Source organism: Myripristis murdjan, chromosome 21, assembly GCF_902150065.1.
Source record: "Myripristis murdjan chromosome 21, fMyrMur1.1, whole genome shotgun sequence".
In the NCBI taxonomy this organism is placed as follows: domain Eukaryota; kingdom Metazoa; phylum Chordata; class Actinopteri; order Holocentriformes; family Holocentridae; genus Myripristis; species Myripristis murdjan.
Window position 1 is genome coordinate 10,161,109 of NC_044000.1, and position 20,482 is coordinate 10,181,590.

Below are 20,482 nucleotides of genomic sequence, written 5' to 3' on the forward strand. Positions count from 1 at the left end.
TTGGTAACTTTATAAGGTGCAAGAGGATGGGACCTACCACAAAAGGGGTCAAAACACTTTTGACACTTTGTCCATTATGTGGACTCGAGAAATCTATGCATGACGTTCTTCTAAGTAGAGCTGTACATATATCATTATTATATCGATATCATGATTTGAGACTAGCTATCGCCTGAGATTTTTGAATATTGTGATACGGCATAAATTTTGTCTTTTCCTGGTTCTAAAAGCAGTTTTTTGAACGCATCAGACTATTCTAGCTGTTCTAATGTCTTATGAAAGTACCAACAGTCATGCCTACAATATCACGGTATCGATATTGAGGTATTCGGCCAAAAATACAATGATATTTGATTTTGCTCATATCGCCCAGTGCTACTAATAAGCATATTTGTTTAAACACTTTAAATCAAACAACAGCTGTTGTTTGAATATTATTGGAGAAAATTGTGATGCCTCACACTAACAATGCACAGAAACAGCATGTATAGCATGGATAGATGAATAAGCATTTAATTAAATGAAGATCATTTTCCTGAAAATGAAGATCATTTTCACAGTGCGCAATTTTAAGGCTCCGGCATCCACCCGTTGTTATTCCTGCTGCTGTTTCTGTTTGTATTGTGCAGCTAACAATATTTAGCACCAGTGCAGACCTCCCCTTTGTTATTTTCCCTTGAGCTAATATGAGAATGCACTGATGTCTACACCACAATAGTGAGTAGATCCATATGTTTGCCCTGAGAAACTTGGCATGCTGGCATAAGGGTGTGGATGCAATGAGATGAATGCTTAAGCATCTGGGTTTGTTATCTGCAGCAAGACTGCTGGCATGGAACACAGCCTCACTCTTGCCATGTCATGGCAAAGAATCCCCATTCCATTAGTAGAGGGGAAGGAACCTGAAAGTTGAAAAAGTTTGTTTCATGCAGTAAAGACTCCTCCCTCACATCTGTGCGGGGATTGTTATTGTTTTCTCTGACATCTGGTGGTGCCCTAGGCAACCTCCAAGCTTGCATGAGGTCTGCTCTCATGTCCCAAGCTTGCTAACATGGATGCCAGAGATGTTAAATTCTAACTCAGACATTTTTGCAGTCACACGGGAGAGATTATCTGAACGTACAGCTGATCCCGGGGGAAATGTCTGTGGACCGTGACCAAGCTATATTTGGTCTGGGTTGATTGAGAAAGGAAGTTGTCCAGTGGGAGAGCCTCTTGTTTCTTTAATTCACATGCCCAGTGTGTTCTCAGCTACACACAGCCATACATTTCTCAGAACCCACAGTTTCTGAGAATCTCATCCCTTCCCTCCAGCCAGTGGGAGGTCTGTACATCTCCCTGTGCTCACAAAATGACCCCAAACAGTGGAAGATTAGGCCCTGTGGACGATGACCCCATGTCCCTGGAACTGCATCAACTGCATAAATTACATATCAGTTATCTCTTCTGCTCTCAACAAGATTTTTTCCATTTTACCTTTTATTAATTTTTCATAACATTCCTTGAAACCCTTGCAAAGGAGAGGAGAAGCGCGGGTTGATCTTCTGTTACTTCCTCACTAATTGGAACAAAAGCACATAAAACAGGCTAAGTAGTGTCTCACATTCATGGCCGTTAAAGATAATGACCAGAGGGCATTCTTTACATGTGACTTCACATCCATTGACAAAAGAGAGGCTTTGAACAGTGTAGTACCATCTGCACAACTGTGTGTTTGGAATTGAGCATGTATTTATATGCAGACCCAGTCCAGCTGGGTGCATGATGGTATCATCTTGCTCATCAGGCTGCAGTGACGTACTGTACCAACAGCCAGGCACAGCACCTGCAGTCCTCATGCCCATTTCCCAACAAAAGTGTTTCATGCTAAGGTAACACGAGCCCAGCTGATAAAGTCTGTGCACTTGGACACCTGTTGTCTGCCCAAACCACACTAGCACGTGCTGCTTGTGTTTTAATGGAAGGAATACTTTCAGGAGCAAATAGAAAAATTGGGTCTTCAGACTCTGTAAAATGAATGACTGTAATATAGTATGTTCTTTTTGTATTCTTTTGTATTTTTGATTGAAGTTGATAATCTGTGTCAAGAACCAAAAAATAAAATTAATATGATCAAGGGCATCAGTCTGCACACAGACATTTGAAAAGATCTCAATGGGAGCAAATGGATGATAGTGCCAAAGGAGTTATGTATGCTCTTAACTTTTGGCCAGTCACAATAAATTGTTGCTTTCTTAGAAACCAGATATTTTTTTCCCCGTCCTTTTATTTTGAAGTCATAAGGTCACATCTGCTTCTAGTTTAATATTTTAAAGCTGCGTGTTGACCGTGGCCGTGACCTTAATAAACAGTTGACCCCAGGATCAACCCCACACCACAGCTTAACTCAACTTGCCAAGTCATTGTTCCCCTTCCATTCATTCAGCGGTGGTCAGTCCCCAGGGTTTCCCCCACAAATAAACAACTCAGTGCTAAACCCAGTTGAAGCCGGGCCACCACTGCAGCTTTAAACTGGAAAATGTCTTTTCGCTCTGGCTGGCTCTGGCTAGGCTGCATAACTAGCCAGCCTAAGTATGTAATAAACAAAAGCTCAAGATACTAAACTGTAATATGGTCACAGTAAATACTGCTGCTGATGAAGCTGTAAATTCTGTCATCCATAACTGAATACATCCCTGGACATTTGCATATACAAGTAAGCACATGTGACAAATCCTAAACTAGGTTGAAGTACAGCTTACCTCAGGTGTCCAGCTGAATACCCAAGTCGCCTCAAGCTCTACATTGGATGGATTTTTGTGTATGCCCGTTTCAACAACAGGTGTCACTGACAGATGGACCGAGTCAGTTAGGGACATTCACTGATATTGGCACGACTTGTCATGTAGTCCAGCAAAAATCCTCATCTCTGTTGTCATTACTACAGTGATGCCCCATCTGATAGCAATCAGATATTGAGATGATGTTCACAATTTGTCCATACATCTTAATAAAGGCATCTAAATAACAAGCTGTTTTTGATCAGATCTGGATATGGAAATATGGATATGGATTGTGTCCAAGTGGATATCCACTTGGAATTGGACACCTACCTAAAAGTTCTCTCACCCCCACTAAGTATCAAAATGATAGAAGAGTGCAAGTCATTTGAAATCTGAAGCCCTCAAAATGAACTTAGAGCAGCTAATCTTACTGGATGCTCATATTTGTCCTTGCTGTGTATTTCCTTTTACTTTTGTTTATACCACAAGTACCCAGTACGTGCTGAATATACCCTAGTGACCAGCTTTTAAAAACTAATATAGAAATCAAATAACCATTTCAGTGGACCAGTACTGCTTTTTGTGTCATTAGCAGTTGGTTTTTGAAACCGTAGGAAGCATACAAGCCCAATCATTTTAGATTTTGCAGGGCAGCGATGTGTAAACACTGGTGGGAGTGGTTGTTCCACTGATAGAGGTGAAACTAAGGCAGGAGGAGAAACTAAACTCTGTGTTTAGCAATGTGTAGCACAGTGAGTAGAGCATGCTGGTTATAGTGCCACATATACAGTTAGTGATTTGTTTACAGCCAGGACCAAGAATGCTTATACTCGTGTATATGTACTCATGGTACATATATTTGGATGAAAGTGTTCGCTAAATGACATATTTAAGTTGTGCAAGAGAGAATTGGTTTCACCTCTAGCTTTTGATAACCACCCATAGGGAGGGTCCTCTGACAAGAAAGTGGATCACATTATTTGTCGAATACAATAAACGTCTGTGACTTTGACTCGGTGGCATTGATGCAGAGAACTAGTGACAACTTGCACAGCAACACAACCTGTGGTATCATTTCCTTTCCATGTCAGGACTTCATCACCACTCTCTTCAACAGCAAGCTGTGTATCCTGCTCTAGAACAAAGCTGTTCTAATGATCTTTCACTAGTCTAATGGAGATTCACATGCTACTGAGCGGAACTTGAGGGATGGAGCGCCTAACATCCTGTGAGGGCAGGAGGATGTTTACAGCATTCCCTCTGCACCTCTGCAGGGACAGAGGGAGTTGATAAGTAAAGGCGCTGGCCTTTGGCGAGAATGCAGTTGTTGTTATGCATAGTCAATTTTCCAGGTATCTTTTTGCATGCTAGTGGATGTAATAGGTGACGTCAGCTCTTGTGCAGAGTGTCCATGACTAACCACTTCCATGAACGGTTCTGAGGTACCATACATAATAGTGGACCACCCACAGTTAGTGCAGTTGAGTGATTGGATTAAGTTGACCCAAATAGATCAATAATCATGTCTAGTGCCTCCATGGAGGCTGAGCTATGGAGGTAAAGTTGACAACGCTGCCTCTAGAAAATAAAAGCTATATTTGGAACATGATTTTTCACATTATTTTCAGGGTTTTGGGATTTATGGACATAAGTGTTTTGTTTATTTGTTGAGAAGTATGCTGTGCTGCTTCTTGCTTGCTTTTTGTACCAGTTATATGCGTCTTATATGGATGTATTTTTTCCTTTTAGTATCCACAAATTTCGTCAGTGCATTTTACAGGACTCGAATGAAGAAACAAACTACTGGTATATTTTGTCAGGCAGGGAGTTGATGTTTATTAGCCATCATTAAACAGAGTCCTGTTGGCCACAGACCAGCACTTTACTTCAACACTGCTGAGTCAGTATTTATATACGGCACCGGGGCTCAATAGAAAGGCTTGGGAAAAAACTGATATTCATTGATATTTAAAAAAAAAAAAAAAAAAAAAAAACTGTTCCTCGGTTCCTCCTTCATTCTTGGTGTTCTCAAGCACTCTGGGCGGTGGGTAAATAAGGCAAGTCTTTATAATTAATCCAATAGAGCAGGACTACACCCAACTTTCAGATACACTGCATACAGCACGTTACTCTCTCAGTCTGTCACACGAACATGTCCCCCTCTAAAACAAAGACTGGTGGGAATTAAATAACTTTTTCCCTTAGGCAAAAAGGATATGAATAGTAACTTAAATGTTTCACATAATCAACTTATTTCTGCCAATGTCCAAAACAATATTATGAAGCCTAGTAGCAACATTAATTAATATGGTAAACTTCAAATGAAAAATCCGAAAATACAGTGTGAACAGTAGAAGGCTACAATTCCACTGCCTTATATTGAGGTGGGTAGAGATTCAACTTGTTATGCAGCTAGCCAATGGTGGGTAATAGAGGGTCCAGCTCTTTCAAGACTTCAGCACTGGCTCCAAAAAACAAGTCGTAGACACTTAGGTATTTTACTAATGAGAATAAAGCAGCAGAAAGCATCTACTCAATGGCCGTGTGGACATGAAACCTTGAAGTAAGTACTGCTGATGATGCCAGGTCTGTTATAAATTAGTGTACAATGTTATCTGTCTCCTCACAACAAAGGCACTGCCAAATGCATTGTGATTTTTTTCTTTATTTTGATCCATTATTGGTTCTGCAGATTGTGATATTAATACTTCTGACCATTTACAATTTTTGTTTTATAGAGGGGTAAATTTTGTCTTTCAATTCTATAAACAGCCTATTTCTATATTAACCTAATTTCCAATGAGGTTGATGCCTCAATTTGAGACAAACAAAAGGCATGCTGTTAAAAAACAAACTCCTTGATCAAGTCACTGTAATGTTCTGTTACTTAACAGATAAAACGTGAAGTCTCAAATGATGTGAAATCATATTGTTTCATATCAAACTGACATGACTCATAGTTATAAAACCATGATGCCCAGCCTTAATCACCTAGAGGCTAAAGCATGCGATAAGTGGTTTTCCATTTATAAACAACAACATAGACAGAGAATATTGTGGTCATTTTCATCATAAATAATGTTGTTAACCATGGCAACCAGAGTAGATGTTAAATGATAAGCATACTTTGAGCATACCCAGATCTCCATGAAGCCTGACCTATAATGGTGCCTCGTTTTAATTGGCAGGTGATGTCACCACTCATAGAGAATAACAACATTTCACACTTGAGCATTGTTTTTTTTTTTTTTTGGAACCGGCATCATGCAGTTTTTAGTTTCTGTGTGTTACCTAAAGGTATGTGTAAGGTGGCTCTTACCATAAAAAGCAACAACAAGGAGAAGGGATGATGAAACAAAATCTCCACTCTGACATATGAAGTAGGAAAAGGATGTTTGAACAGTTACTGGGAGTGGATTCTATAATGTCTCTTCTGTCTTCTGACAAAATACAGCCTCTGTTTCAGTTTGTTAATGTCTGGAAAACAACCCTCGCCAAAAAACAGCAGGGGAATATGGCATAGTAGGTTGGGTGTATTTGTGTGTGTACATATGTGTGTATGTGTGTGTACTTGTAAATGCTACATAGTGAGGACCGAAATGCATTTTTGACCAATAGAATGGGGACATTTTTGGGAAGTGAGGACTTTTTGGTCCTCAACTACAAAGGGAAATTCTGTCTTATTGGTTAAGGTGAGGGTTAAGGTTAGAATGAGGTTTAGGTTAAGGTTAGGGTAAGGGTTTGGGTTAGGCGTGTGTTGGTTGGAGGGTTAAAAAAAAAAAAGGCTGTAAAAAATGAATGAAAGTCAGTGTGTGTGCGCGTGTTGGTGTCACAGAGCAGTTGATTTTTTTTTCCTGGCTGTTTCCAATTTGCACATCACCATAATGTTTTACAATTCCACTTTCAGTAAGGCCCTCCCCACACACACACACACACACACACACCTCCCACCTCCCACACAATCTCCACTCCCTGGTGTAATGGCGGTTTAATTCCAAGCAGACGGGATGAGACAATTGGCCAGCGCCTCTGATAGAGTTGAGGAGACCTGTGAAAGATTGAACATGGTCAAGCAGATGACTAGAGGGTGACCCCCTGCTAGAGCTATCATTTATTTGCCTGTCAGTATATTGTAGGAGAGTGTACTGGGATATTCTTTTTAATCAAGTGAATATGCATGAAAAAAATGATGAATTTTCATGTTTTTAGGAAGCTAGTGAAGCCACATTTTGCCATTGAAAAGTGCTGTATTCAGAAACCACTTTAGTGTACAAGTCAGACACATTAATTTACTGCACTTATCATACCTGTCACTTATCAGTTACGCAACAAAATTATTTGTGCACTTTGATTTTCAAACCATGTTGAAGGCCTTAACATGAAAGCTTGCCTGTCAAATACATGTTTTTTTCTGTTGCCCTGCTAGTCTGGAATATGTCATTCCAACAGAATTAGACATGAAACTTTGTAAATACAATTAATGGCCAGCTTCCTTTGGGCTGTGACAGGCATTATTACATTCCACTCCTTAATGAGATGCAGTTCGCTACAACATGGCTAAGGTGCCATGTCCTGTGACGTGAATGAGCTCCTGGGTCAGACTGACTCAGGACCTCATTTACGTCATTCTGCCTCCCATCAGTCTGGTCTTTCTTCCCTGTGACTATCAGAAAGAGAAAATATGTCATGTATTAATCGTTGAAATAATAATGTGGACAATGTAGTGTGCCATTTTTCTCCATTTGACTCTTTGGCGCAGGCCCAGCTTGAAGTGCCCAAACACAAACCACATTAACTACAGGTTAGGAGTTTTGAATTTCTTTGTTTGAATTGAAAGCTTAGCCTTTTATAAGGCAATTCAGTTCCACAAAGCTGCAGCACTGTGCATAAAATCCATCCAAACCAAAACCATTTTGTGGCTTTCAATGAGAAAATGAAAATGTCTTTATTTTTGAAAAGAGCAAAAAGATTTTATCCAATAGCAGTGAGTAGCATCTTGTTCCACAAAGCCTTAGCAATAATAGTAAAAGGAGCTGGATCTGTTCTCAAGGACACTTGCCTTTTACAAACCCGAGCTGGTGACTGTGAAGTAGTGTAACATTAGAAGTAGCAGGCTACAACTATCTGACGCACCTGAGAGCATCTCAATAAATCATGTTAAACCCTGACTTAGCAAAATACACCTGTTACTTGAATGCAGTTAGACTGTTGCTTAATCACATTAGGGAAAAAGGGGCCAATGCATTTTCAATTATAGGTCAGAGAGAGGGCAAGTGGCTTAACATTGGAATTCCCCAGTACACCTCTATTTTGTTAAGCAGATTTGTTCGACCGGAGGGATATGTTCCCATTTGCATCTTGTCTCATCAGCCATGACATGATCCCAGCAGCCCGTAGCGCTGTCTTAAATAGCCTTCTTGGATTCTGCTTTGACGAGATACCAGCATCAGCAGCAGCATGGAAATTAAAGGTGCAATTGCTCTAAATGCAAAAATATTCATTCTTAGGGCAACACTTGCACACCTACAGACTGATTTCAAAGTGACCTCACATTTTGCTCAGTCATCAGGTAATGGCAATGTTAGACCAGCATAATTATAAAAGAAATAAATCTCAGCTATAATTGCATGAATGGGGATGAGGGACTGGAAAACAGCATAAATAGCTGGCACAAAGAGGGAAATTTCAATTGTAAATAACAGGCTTTATTCTTTCAATTCACAGAGAGTGAATGATTTTAGTTTATAGCTTTGTGTTTTTGTATGCTTTTAATTGTGTTTTGTGGTCTTCCTGAAATACATAAGCCAACCAATCAGATGGGGATGTGAGGCCAAAACTAGTGTGTGATCTGTCTATCTATTTACCTCACTAAGCAGCATAGGCTGTGTCTGTGGTCTTTGTATAATGAATGGGTTTGATCCTATGGTCATGTCCTGGTTCAAAAGACAACATCAGAGATGAGTTGTCAGTGCCAGATGAGTGACTTGCTGACACCACTAATGTCCTGCTGATTGCTGCAAATTGGTTCATACTTATTTATGACATGCACTCAACCACCTTCTTGAACCTACAGTTTTTTTTTTTTGTTTGTTTTTTTTTTTGGAGGCGACATTTGAGAAGGTGATGACTCAATCACTGATGACCTATTAAGAATGTGTTTTTGGCTGATTATGGCTCAGTGCATCCCTAATTGAGAGATGCAGCAGGAATAGATTGTCTAATGCTCTGTATTTTTATCAGCCGTACAACGTGTTACTTTTTTGGATGCTTTTATTTAAAGTATATTACAAGTGCAGCACCATGATTGGATGTGCTTATAGAAGGCTAAATCGGACGCCTAATCCTGACGGCATTAAAGCCTCACTCTATCTGACTGTGCAACACTTTTATGCTGGAGAGAAGGGCCTCAGGTGTCTCCGTGCTGTTCCACACAGAGCCTCTCCTGTCAGTGTGAAGCTCGTAGGGCTGTGCTGACCAGGCCGTGTAGCGTGAACGCTCGGAGCCAAAGTGATAGCATGCTCTGTTGCCCCTAAGTGACTGTGATGGCAAACAGCAGCCCAGAGCTGCACTGGGAGCAGGTCATTATGCTTGCCTGCACATAATATCAACAGGGAGGGCTAGCAGTTTACTCAGGCACATTTCATTGGCTTTAAAGCATTGGTTGAAACATTTATCCTAACTGGGAGAGATGAGCAGTACGGTGGACTGCCCTGTGAGAAGATTTTATTGCACGTTAATGACAGCAAGCCGTTGTTTGTTCTCCATTCCAGATCTGTGGCCGGTGGATTGTTGGGCAGCTCTGACATGGCCAAAAGGAAGATGGATGACATCGTGCGGAGCTGGATGGTGGCCCTCATGCTCGTGTGTAATCTAACAGAGGTAGGAGCACATGCAAGACCCTTAGGCATACAAAGACACTTGGAAATATAGAAAATTAACTGGTGACATTTTGCTTTCTGTTATTTTGGCTGCTACTAATGGGACGTTTACACCCATCAGATTCACTGCTATGGTTTCTATTGCTGTGAATAGGTTTGTTTTTTGCTCATATTCAGCTACCATAAAGCAGAAGTCTACTAAATACAGGAAGGAAATAAATACTCATATTTTTATATTTCTTGTCTCTTTGAGATAGATATAGTTTTCTCCAGTAGATATTATTTGCATTTATATTCTTGTAAAATGTTAGATGACAAAATGTTATGTTATGATTAAGACTAATTCTATGATGACCTCATTCTTTCTCTCTTCTCCTTGTTGAATGACATATACATACATATATATTCACTGTGTACTGAGAGAAGTTTTGGCTCACTCACCAAAATTCTTGGGCCTCTTTCCATCATCATCGGTTATTAAAATTTTAATTCATGTTTTGCATTTTTGCTGCTTGCTCCCTTGACATTGATAGATATGAATATGATATTACCATTTGACAAAACACCAACACTAGTAAGTTAACATGCAGTATATGTAGTATTGTTCCCATGCTGTCATGTCAGTAGAGACATAAAACACAGCTGCGGCCATTTGGGCTTCTCTAGATGGATTGTTATTGGAGTCCCATAGCATCAATCTTTCATCAGTCTTTCATTTCACACAGGGCGAAAATGAACAGTTTGTCTGTGGTGCTTCATTTTGTGTTGATTGAACAGCGGCATACATCTCTTTGTGCTTTTAAAATAACTTTACATCAGGAATTTAAAAAGGAGGAAAAGAAAAACACCACATCGGCTTGATACCTGCATTCTAGAAAAACTGGATACATCTGGTTGGTAATTTTTTTTTTTTTTATCCAGAGGTCATATTTTCCATGGAGCTCAAAAGGATTTAATGGAGGTCTGTGTGTGCAAGGCACAGACCTTTCCTGTGTTCTAAATAAGGATATGGTGACCATCCTGTTTTAATACATCGCCATCGAGCTAGCAGTCAGTATGCAGGGTCAAACGAAGGTGCAGACACAAGCTTTCCTGTGATGACTTTGTCTCAAATGTAGCTGATAAGTTGCTCCAGATGAGGCATTATGTTTACTTTTTTTGTTTTTTTCCCAGCTGTGAATTAGATTAAATGTTTCATGGATAGGATCAAGACCACCATAGATCATAAAAAAACGGGAAAACAGAGAGAATCTTCCACTCCACTAGAGATGACACAAATCAAAATTTCCAATCAAGCCACCAGTCCAGTACACCAAAACATTTTTCTTACTAACTTGCTGAATTCTGATGGAACAAAATGATGAAATAATATTAGGCAGAAATCCAACATACATTGGGAACTTAGCTTGGTTACTTGCCATAAACTGCTTACTCTCACTTGAATTGATTAAAGGAATAGGTGCAAACTTAGAAAACTTGGCAAACCCCATGTACTCCTAATGGCATTAGTTAAAGGTTGTGTTCAGTGAAAGTGTAGCAGAGCTATCATCCCCGTTCTCTCCCCTGCCTTTCCTGTCTCCCTCTATTGTCACTGTCCAACAAAGCAGAAATGCACCTCTTCTACAATAACCTATTTTAGTAATTAGCATGGTATTTTTAGGTTCTTGCTTCTAGCTATAGTGCAACACAGTCAGTTGTAACACCTGAGGTCCACAGTGTGTGAGCGTGGGACAAGAGAGAAGAGGGAGTGGGACAAAAGAATACAACCAATACTTTTAATCACAATTCTTGGTGAAAACTATGTCAAGAACTTCAGCAAGTTGTGTGTCACACACTGAAATATAAGCAAAGTCATACAAGGCTTGTGAGAGATTTAAATGACCCCAGTTTTCAGTACGGTAGTTTTCCAGTATTTTTCAGTTAACTTCTAGGATCTCTCACAAAGCAATTTAAAACTTAAAATTCCCATTTGCCAGTGGACTGGGCCTTAAAAAATATCATGTTTGGGTGGTGTCCAGTAACCAGTCACAAACTAACTTCTCCTGAATTCCTAGCAGTGGATGCTGATTGACCCAAACAGATTTTTATTTAGTGGAGCCGTTGTTAATGGAAGCCTTTCCATTGTCTTGGGCAGAATCCCATCTGGAAGAGAGATCAGTTCATGTCAAAAGAACCATCTCAGTCATAATGCATTTGTGCCTTTTCCCTCTTTACTTGCAGATTTGTGTGAAGGCTAGCCTTGAGGTGAATGACACCCAGCAGCAGCATCCCACCAACGTCTACCATGACATCGGAGTCACCAGGAACAAGATCGTGACAGCACAGTTTGAGTGCTACCAAAAGATAATAAAGGATAGACCATCGACAACAAATGGTAACTATTTGAAAAAATGAGAACTTATATTACATGATTATCAGTCTGGCTGGTTTGTGATGCTTTATATCATAGGAACAAGAGAGACAAAAGATCTAACATTGGTGAGGCCAGCTGTCTTTGCTTGGAGCTGCTCACTGCTGTTCAGGAGACAAATTGGATTTCACTCTTACCTTTGAATTCATTGCTTCCGGTGGGCAGATTAGTTTGCATACATGACACCAGGGTTTCTTTTGGGTGAATATGTATTCCTTCTCTGTGATTTAGGTAGATAAGGCAGGTGTATTTTTACATAAAATGTGGCCTATTGGCATAAAATGTAACCATTGTACAACAGTAGGTATGAGACATGTTATAGATCAGAAATATGTTTCAATTGTAAATTTAAATTGCATGAAAAGAGGTCGGCAAAGCGGTGGCAAAAACATCAGCATAATATTTAAGGTGAAATGACTGCACCACCAAGTTGAGACATTTTTAAAGATGTTTAAAGCCAAAGGAATGCAAAGTGAGGTGCAAAACGCTCAGAAACTCACAGAGAGTGAGTTTCCATGAAAACTGAAAAGTAACCACACCAGTCGAGGCAGATGGCCGCCCACCCAGAGCCGAGTTCTGCTCGAGGTTTATTCCCTGTCAGAAGGTTTTTTCCTTGCTGACATCACCATGTGCTTTCTCATAGGGGAGATTTGCCAAAATCTATTGGGTCTTTGTAAAATGGCTTGAGCCATACAAATAAAACTGAACTGAATTAACTAACTTCCCCAAAAACTTAATAAATGCTACCACAATATTCTCTGTTCATAAATACAAAGTTACCATTAGTTTAAGTTTCTGAATTAAACTTCCACCCTTATTACATTATATTATAAGGTTGGCAGTATGTCTTCTTACAATATTAAAAACATCCTCCCTCATTTAGTTAATAAAAAATATTTTTTATTGTTTTTTTTTCTATGGCATGTATTATTTATTGATAAGATTTAATGGATCAGGACAACAGCGAAGAGGAAGGGCTTTCCGGTAATAATAACCTTTGGCTGGTCTAAATGTTCTGTGAAACAATTTCCATTTCAAGTATGCCTTCCTGTTTTTTTTTGTTTTTTTTTTGAGTATGTTTTTAAAGCACTGTGGGGCTTTCATGGACTCCAGTCCAATCTTTTGAACACTAATACAGCTCTGAAAGCCTGAAACTCCCCAGCTAACAGATAGTAGTGAAGCCAAGTACATTGAAACACATCGGGGTAAATGTGTCCCTGCTGACATTCCTTTGCTTTAAACCTAAAAAGAACTTTAGTGGCATTGTACCCGCATACTTAGCAAGTTACTTATATGCATAAAGCGTTGATTTTAATGGACCTGGCTAGCTGAAATAAGGGTGCAAACAGTAAGGACTTAAGCTTTTGTGTTTCACAGCACATTTCAATAACAATGAAATGAAATGCATAATGCAGTAAAACTCTAAATCATTTAGCAGTGAGATTTTGACACAGGGTTGTGGCCACTCCACATCAGGGTTAAGAAATTTTCGTTGTCTGGTTTGACTTCAGGGGAAGAGTGTGGGTTTCTAGGCTTACAGTAATGCATGAGTTGTATTTCCTGTGATTCAGAGCCCATGTGTGATCGTACGTGGGATGGGTGGCTGTGCTGGGACGACACCAGGGCGGGCTTCACTTCACAGCAGCACTGCCCGGACTACTTCCAGGATTTTGATCCTTCAGGTGAGACGGTGGACTTCAAAGTGAATTCCAAACCAACCATGTATTCAGTGTGCTCAGATTTTTCACATATGGGTTTCATTCTTGATCCACAGAGATGGTCACTAAAGTTTGCACTGATAGTGGCCAATGGTTCCTGCATCCTGAGAGCAACCGGACGTGGACCAACTTCACCCGCTGCAATGAACACACCAATGAAAGGAGAATGGTAGGCCAGTGTCCCAGATGGCATATACAGGCAAAAGATCACTGTCTTAGTAGAGATTTATTTATGTTTCTGTGGACAGTTATGACTGTTTGAGGTATTTGTAGAAGTTTCCTATCACCGTCATTAAATGCATTTATTATGTGGTGGTTCTCAAATGCGGCAGAATTGAATGAGCTTGATAAAATACAACAGGCATGCTTAAACTAAAATCCTATCAAAATAATTTTTAAAGGTGCACTATAAAAAATATAAGGTGAGTAATTAAAGTAAGAACTGTTTAGACTCAGCTTACTAAAAACATGGACTAAGTACGTAATTAATCAGAAAATGAGATCCATGTAGAGTCAATAATCAAATTTCATGAATATTCCACAGCAGTGCACTTCAAAACAAACAAAAACGTTTTTCATCATGTAGTTTGGCATTTCCCAGTCTCATGTGTCCTGTTTTTATCCATGTTCATATCATTAATAATCTGAAAATGTGCTTTTAAGTTATTTCTGTTGTCCTTGAAGTTGGATCAAACAAACAAAGCTTTGTGGGAGTCCTCTATTACAACAAGTCAGTAATTTATAAATTCTAATTTTAAAAGATAAGAATTCTCTTAAAGAGCATTTTCATCTAAACATCACAGGCTATGCAAACATCCGGAGGACAGCTTAATAATAGATTATGTTTGCAGGCTTCTCACAACATATCTAGTCACTGTAAGAGCCAGATAATCTAATGTGTTTTCATTTTCATGTTTTCTTCCAGACGGCCATGAATCTTTTCTACTTAACCCTCATAGGACACGGGCTGTCGCTGACTTCCCTATTCATCTCCCTGGGAATATTCTTCCATTTCAAGTGCGTCAACAAACCAAACAATAGACCTCATTTTAATGGCCTTTGTTAGCTCCACGGCTGACATTAGATTTAGACAGATAATATTTTTTTTTCCTCTTGTCATTTTAATAGCATCACATTATAATGTCTCCGTTTTCCTCCTGCAGGAGTTTAAGTTGCCAAAGAATCACCCTCCACAAAAACCTCTTCTTCTCCTTTGTTCTCAATTCTGTGATCACCATTATCCTGTTGACTGCAGTGGCAAACAACCAAGAACTGGTGCAGAGGAATCCAGTGAGTTTATTTTGTTTTATTTCATCGTGGAAATGGACCACTTTATACAAAAATGCTCATGTTCTGAGAGCCGTTTTGGACAATTCTGGTTAATGATATCATATCAAGAAATGCATCAAATGGGCATTCTCTCAAAATCCATCATCAGGCTCAGCTGGTGGCATTGCACTGATTTGATTGGTGGATTTGCAGGGGAATACATCAGACAATAGCCATGCAATAGCAAATAGGGCAAAAAGGCTGTTCTCTGTGCAATGTGTTCAATCCTTAGCTCTGTTTTTGTCATTCCAGTTGCACTATTCAAAAGCAGGAGGAGGGTTGCTCTGAAAACTGCACTCTGGAGGAGAGGGGGGGTTAATTTATTATTAAGTGCTGTAAGAGCTACATTCGTTTTACATAACAGTGGAAATACAGCACATTGGTGGTACATGTGCGTATGATAATAGAAACATAGCAGGAAACCACAGTACTACAAAATTGAAAAGCAGTTGTTAGTGTCCATTTTGGTTTTCTTTTTAATTATTTTTTTCCCCTTTGTTTTCAGACCAGCTGCAAAGTGTCCCAGTTCATTCATCTGTACCTGTTTGGCTGCAACTACTTCTGGATGCTGTGTGAGGGGATCTACCTGCACACTCTCATTGTGGTGGCTGTGTTTGCTGAAAAGCAGCACCTCATGTGGTACTATCTTCTAGGATGGGGTAGGTGGCAATACTGTTTTGTCCCGACACTAGTAGGTCTTCCAGTTTTGCAAAAGATATACATCTTATTTAATAATCTGTGTTCCGTGCATGTATGTATCCATGTAAATTATATTCCTGGCTCTCCTTTTTTTCTTGACATACTGAATGAAACGACTGAAAAATATGATTACTGCAAAACCCGGTGAAAAGTGGTCTAAATGTGAACATGCAGTCAACATCCACAAATAGTCGGTGGAAAAAAAACTTTCACTTTTGAACCTGTTTTTAATATCTTTTTAACAGTGACCATAGACGTATATTTAACGTCTTTTCGACTGAAAAAGCTCACTGTATTGTTGTAAGAAGAATTGTCTTGGATCACAAGAAACCTTCCTTGAGAGTAACTGCTGAAAAACACATTGTCAAAACTCATTGGCGGATTGTTTCACTTGTTTAGAGAAAAAATCTGGTTTTAAGGCTGATTACAGGACTTGTGTCTCACCTTCTGAGTGTAACTAATTACTAACTTTATTTGCAGGGTTCCCTCTGATTCCGGCTTCCATACACGCCATTGCTCGAAGTTACTACTACAATGACAAGTAAGCACTCAAAGGCATGATCTGTTACAAGTGACATAGCTGCTGTTGAGAACAAAAAACAATAATATCGCTACAGATTACATAAAACTTTTGAAAACTGGGGATTGCGTTGCTACAGAAGCAAGCAATAGCATACAGAAGTAGAGGAAAAAGCAATATGAAAATTAAGGAAAAATAGCTGTTAAATAGAATGCAAACAATAATCAATAACACTAGAACATATTAAGTAAGAATATCAGAACAGAGAAGAGCTAAATACAATACAAAATTAATTCAAATCAAATTAATTAATCTTGTCTTAAAAAAAATAAAAAATTATAAACTCTTATTTAAAAGATGGCACAGACTTGGCTCATGTAAAATCTGTTTGTTCAATATCAAAAATGTGTTAAAGATTATTCTAGGTTATGTGAAGATATCTGTTTTCTTATCCTTCCACCTTGCCTCCAAACAAGCCTGTGGATCTCACCGAAAGCTTGTTATTGATTTCAGGACTAAGCTGTTTGTGTAAATCCATTTGGCAGCAAACCCATCAATTGGCGGTGCTAGGTCAGGTGTCAGGCCACGCATTAATGGTGTAACCTTCTCTCTCCTGCCCTTCTCTCTGCTACAGCTGCTGGATCAGCTCCAAAACATCACTACTCTACATCATCCACGGTCCAATCTGCGCTGCTCTCTTGGTAAGATGGGTCTGACAATATTCTCTGTAATGAACAACTTTGCTTCATGTCCATAATTTTTTTTTTTTTTTTTTTTTTTTAAATAAGCTGCTGTTCTCTTCTTTTCATTTGGAACAAAGTAAGAGGTTCCCAATACAGACACCATATTATGGCAAGCATAATTTAGCGAGTGGCTTTTATTTTGTTGTGAAAACAATAAGTCCACTGCTTTGGGGATCCACCCTCCGGTCCCCAGACCCCTTGTTGCATTCTAGGAATTCACCCCATCAGCACAGACAGGCGTGCTTCAGAGAAATCTGGCTCCTTAAGATTCCCTCAGGACTACAATAATCTGTAAATGTTCAGCCACAAACCTTTCATAATGGTTTGTTAAGGTCTCGGGCCCAAGAGTCTATCACCAAGGTGTTATTTTGTTTGTCATGAGCAGTTCCTGTCAACATTAGACACACCGCTCAGGATATGACCCAAATCGGTGTGGCTAGCTAATATAAAGTGTCTGTTTGAGTTGTGCATTTGCAGTAAAACAGCAGCCAGGCTCTCTCTCAGGCTTACTAAACCCCACAGAGAGCAGATGTAATACTTCAGATTAGAAGGCATTTATTCTGTTCGCAGGCACACCCGATATCCATTAATAATTGGAATACATTTTTTTGAAGGGCCATAAACATCATCTCTACCTCACATAACCCTGATTATGAGAAACCAGAATAAAATGCCTTTGCAGTATTATCCAGATCACTGCTTTACTTTTTTTTTTTTTTTTTTTTGCTGTCTTATGGAGTATTATTTCTGTGGTAATGTTCATGAATATTCACATATATATGATATATTAAATTACATATTGAGAGAATGTAAATGTAGATTCAATGTAAACAACTTCTGCCAAATAAGGCCTCAAATGTGCACTATGAAAAAATACCAACAACTGAGGAACAACGAATATGTTTGAAATTTGATGGTTGCTTGTTGCTTATTGCTTATTTGATTCATTGCTTATGCTGAGTTATTCCACATTGTTTTGCAGGTTAATTGTACATGTTCCCCACTTCAGTTGACCCTCTGTAATTTAACATAGTGACCTTTCACCAAGGTAGGAGCTAATATCCAGGATACGGTGCTCTCTTATCGATTCCCTCTCCGCGTTCCTCTCCCTCCAGGTGAATTTGTTCTTTCTACTAAACATCGTGCGGGTGCTCATCACCAAACTGAAGGTGACCCACCAGGCAGAGTCGAGTCTCTATATGAAGGCTGTGAGGGCCACTCTCATCCTGGTGCCTCTTCTGGGAATTCAGTATGTCCTTCTTCCCTACAAGCCTGAAGGACGGGTCTCTTCTGAAATATACGACTACATCATGCACATACTAATGCATTACCAGGTAAGACGTTCTACTGTCTGTTGCAACAGGTACAGCATGTAGTTTACATACCTCTTGTGGATTCAGGGACGATTGGAGTCACGCACTAATTTCTCAAATAGAACTTACAGGTGTCCTTTATACATTTTTTAGTAGTTGTTGGCTGTGGGGACACAATGAGTTTCGTCAGCTGCCCTGACCAAACATCGAGGGAAACAACCCATTTAGGTTACACAACGGTCAGACCTACTTATAGCCATCCTTCATCAACTAGACCTTTCCATTTCAAAAATACAGCTGCAGCCATACTGTGTACCATGCCACCGGAGTGCATGTTGAATGTATATTTTTAGAGTGGTATTTATAGTATACTGTCTGTCACATGCAATGCAGTGTGCCCTTGCTCTCTGGGAGCTGTTGTCCTTGTGCGATGTGTGTCAGTACACGCTGTAAAACTCTTTTACATGTCAGCGAGCCATTCTAAGGCCGTTTCCTGTGAATTTGCTGTGCTTTCCCAATGATGTGATTCTGATTCTAAAAGAAACTGTCACATAAACTCAGGACTTTTAGTTTCTTAGCGTTGTGTAAAAGCAAAGGCTTCCCACCCGCCTCTGACTTTGTTTATGTTGTAACTCGGGGAAGAACGGCAGGACGGAAGGCATACAAATTATCTGGGCTGATGGGGGCTGAGTATCAGCTGGATGTTGGCTTGGTTTGTCTAAACGTCCTGCTTTGTCCCGACTCAGGGACAAAGCATGTTGGGAAGCTCTTGAGCAACAGACTGCATCAGCTCACAAATCATCAAATCTCAACTCTCTCTCCCTCTATGCCTCTTTCTCTCTCTGCCTCAAGTCGTTACTTCTGGTCTTTCCTGCATCTCTCTCTCACTGCCCAACCTCTCTCTGCAAGGGGCGGATGCCAAACAAAATTAAAGCAGCCAAACTGCGCGGTGCCTTGCAGCGCCTTTTTCAGACTTTTATTGTTGTTGGTCAAGGCTGATAACTGAGCACATCTCATCTTTGCTTTGTGTGTGTGCTTGTTTGCATTTCAGGGGCTGCTGGTGGCCACCATCTTCTGCTTTTTCAATGGAGAGGTAAGACGGGGTGATCCCTTCAAGTTATTCTCTTTCTCTGTTTGTCACATACACAGGCACACACATGCTCACTTCCCCTGCATGATCAGGGATAGATTAGGCAACTTCCTCTGGATGACCCAGGGGACACAGATCTTGGGGGATGGGGGGAGGGGAGTGTCTTGCATAAGAGGCCCACTCTCCCGAGAGCTTTGCTGTTCACTAAACATTACTTACCTTGTTGCCAGGCAGCCATGGTCTGGACACAGTTAGTTATCGACCCTACTGCTGTTTGATTCACACAAAATTACTCCCATTTTGTCAGGATATGGTGTTGTACAAGGACCCCAGATTAATTCCTCAAATGCTGTATGCATTCTTAGGGCACAAACAATTGTGTGGTGATAATAGTGATGAGCTATAACTGCTATTGTGTTTTACAGTTTACTAAGAATGTCTTACAATGATCATGAACTCTACTGAGTATTATTTTTATTGTCAAAAAAAGGTGTGGGGTGTGATCCAGCACCAACATTTTGGTCCATACATAGAGACACATTTGAGTTAGATTTATTTCTAAATTTATTTCACTAAAACATTGGTGCCAAAAAGTGTTTACAGGTAATTTATGGCAAAAGGGGACATAAAATAAGGACACAAAGTTAAAGGTGCACTGTGCAAAATTGCTTTAAAGCAACTACAAGGAACTTTAATTTGGTGTTGTTTTTTGTTGGGCCCTGTGGACAAAAGCAGTAGTGACTGGTGTTCCCATGAGCACCACTGACTGCCTTGTGTCGTAAAGATCTTGATCTGGGCTTGTTGTGAAAGCGAGCGGGGAAAAAAAAGACGCCAACATAGCATGTGAGAGGAGACTCTTCTGTTTACATCCTGGGCCGTGGCTGACTGCAGCAAATGCTTCAAAGGTGGCTTAGCTTTGCTAAACTAGGTACTGACACAGCAAAATGCACCTGCAGGGATGATATTTCATGCAAGGGAGGAAGCAGGAAAAAACAGAGTAATGTTTTGGGGTTTTTGGGT

At 39.9% G+C, this 20,482-nt stretch overlaps 1 protein-coding gene across 1 annotated transcript in view; it reads left to right on the top strand.

The window, feature by feature from the left end:
• calcrla (calcitonin receptor-like a) overlaps positions 1-20,482 on the top strand; it is a 31,576-nt gene that overhangs the window by 7,847 nt on the left and 3,247 nt on the right. The window contains exons 2-12 of the mRNA XM_030081388.1: positions 9,533-9,641; positions 11,861-12,014; positions 13,622-13,732; positions 13,825-13,937; positions 14,694-14,785; positions 14,932-15,058; positions 15,603-15,756; positions 16,277-16,337; positions 16,951-17,017; positions 18,175-18,393; positions 19,424-19,465. Coding sequence (XP_029937248.1) covers positions 9,567-9,641; positions 11,861-12,014; positions 13,622-13,732; positions 13,825-13,937; positions 14,694-14,785; positions 14,932-15,058; positions 15,603-15,756; positions 16,277-16,337; positions 16,951-17,017; positions 18,175-18,393; positions 19,424-19,465 — 1,215 coding nt within the window. The 5' untranslated portion in view covers positions 9,533-9,566. The remainder of the gene's footprint in view (positions 1-9,532; positions 9,642-11,860; positions 12,015-13,621; positions 13,733-13,824; positions 13,938-14,693; positions 14,786-14,931; positions 15,059-15,602; positions 15,757-16,276; positions 16,338-16,950; positions 17,018-18,174; positions 18,394-19,423; positions 19,466-20,482) is intronic.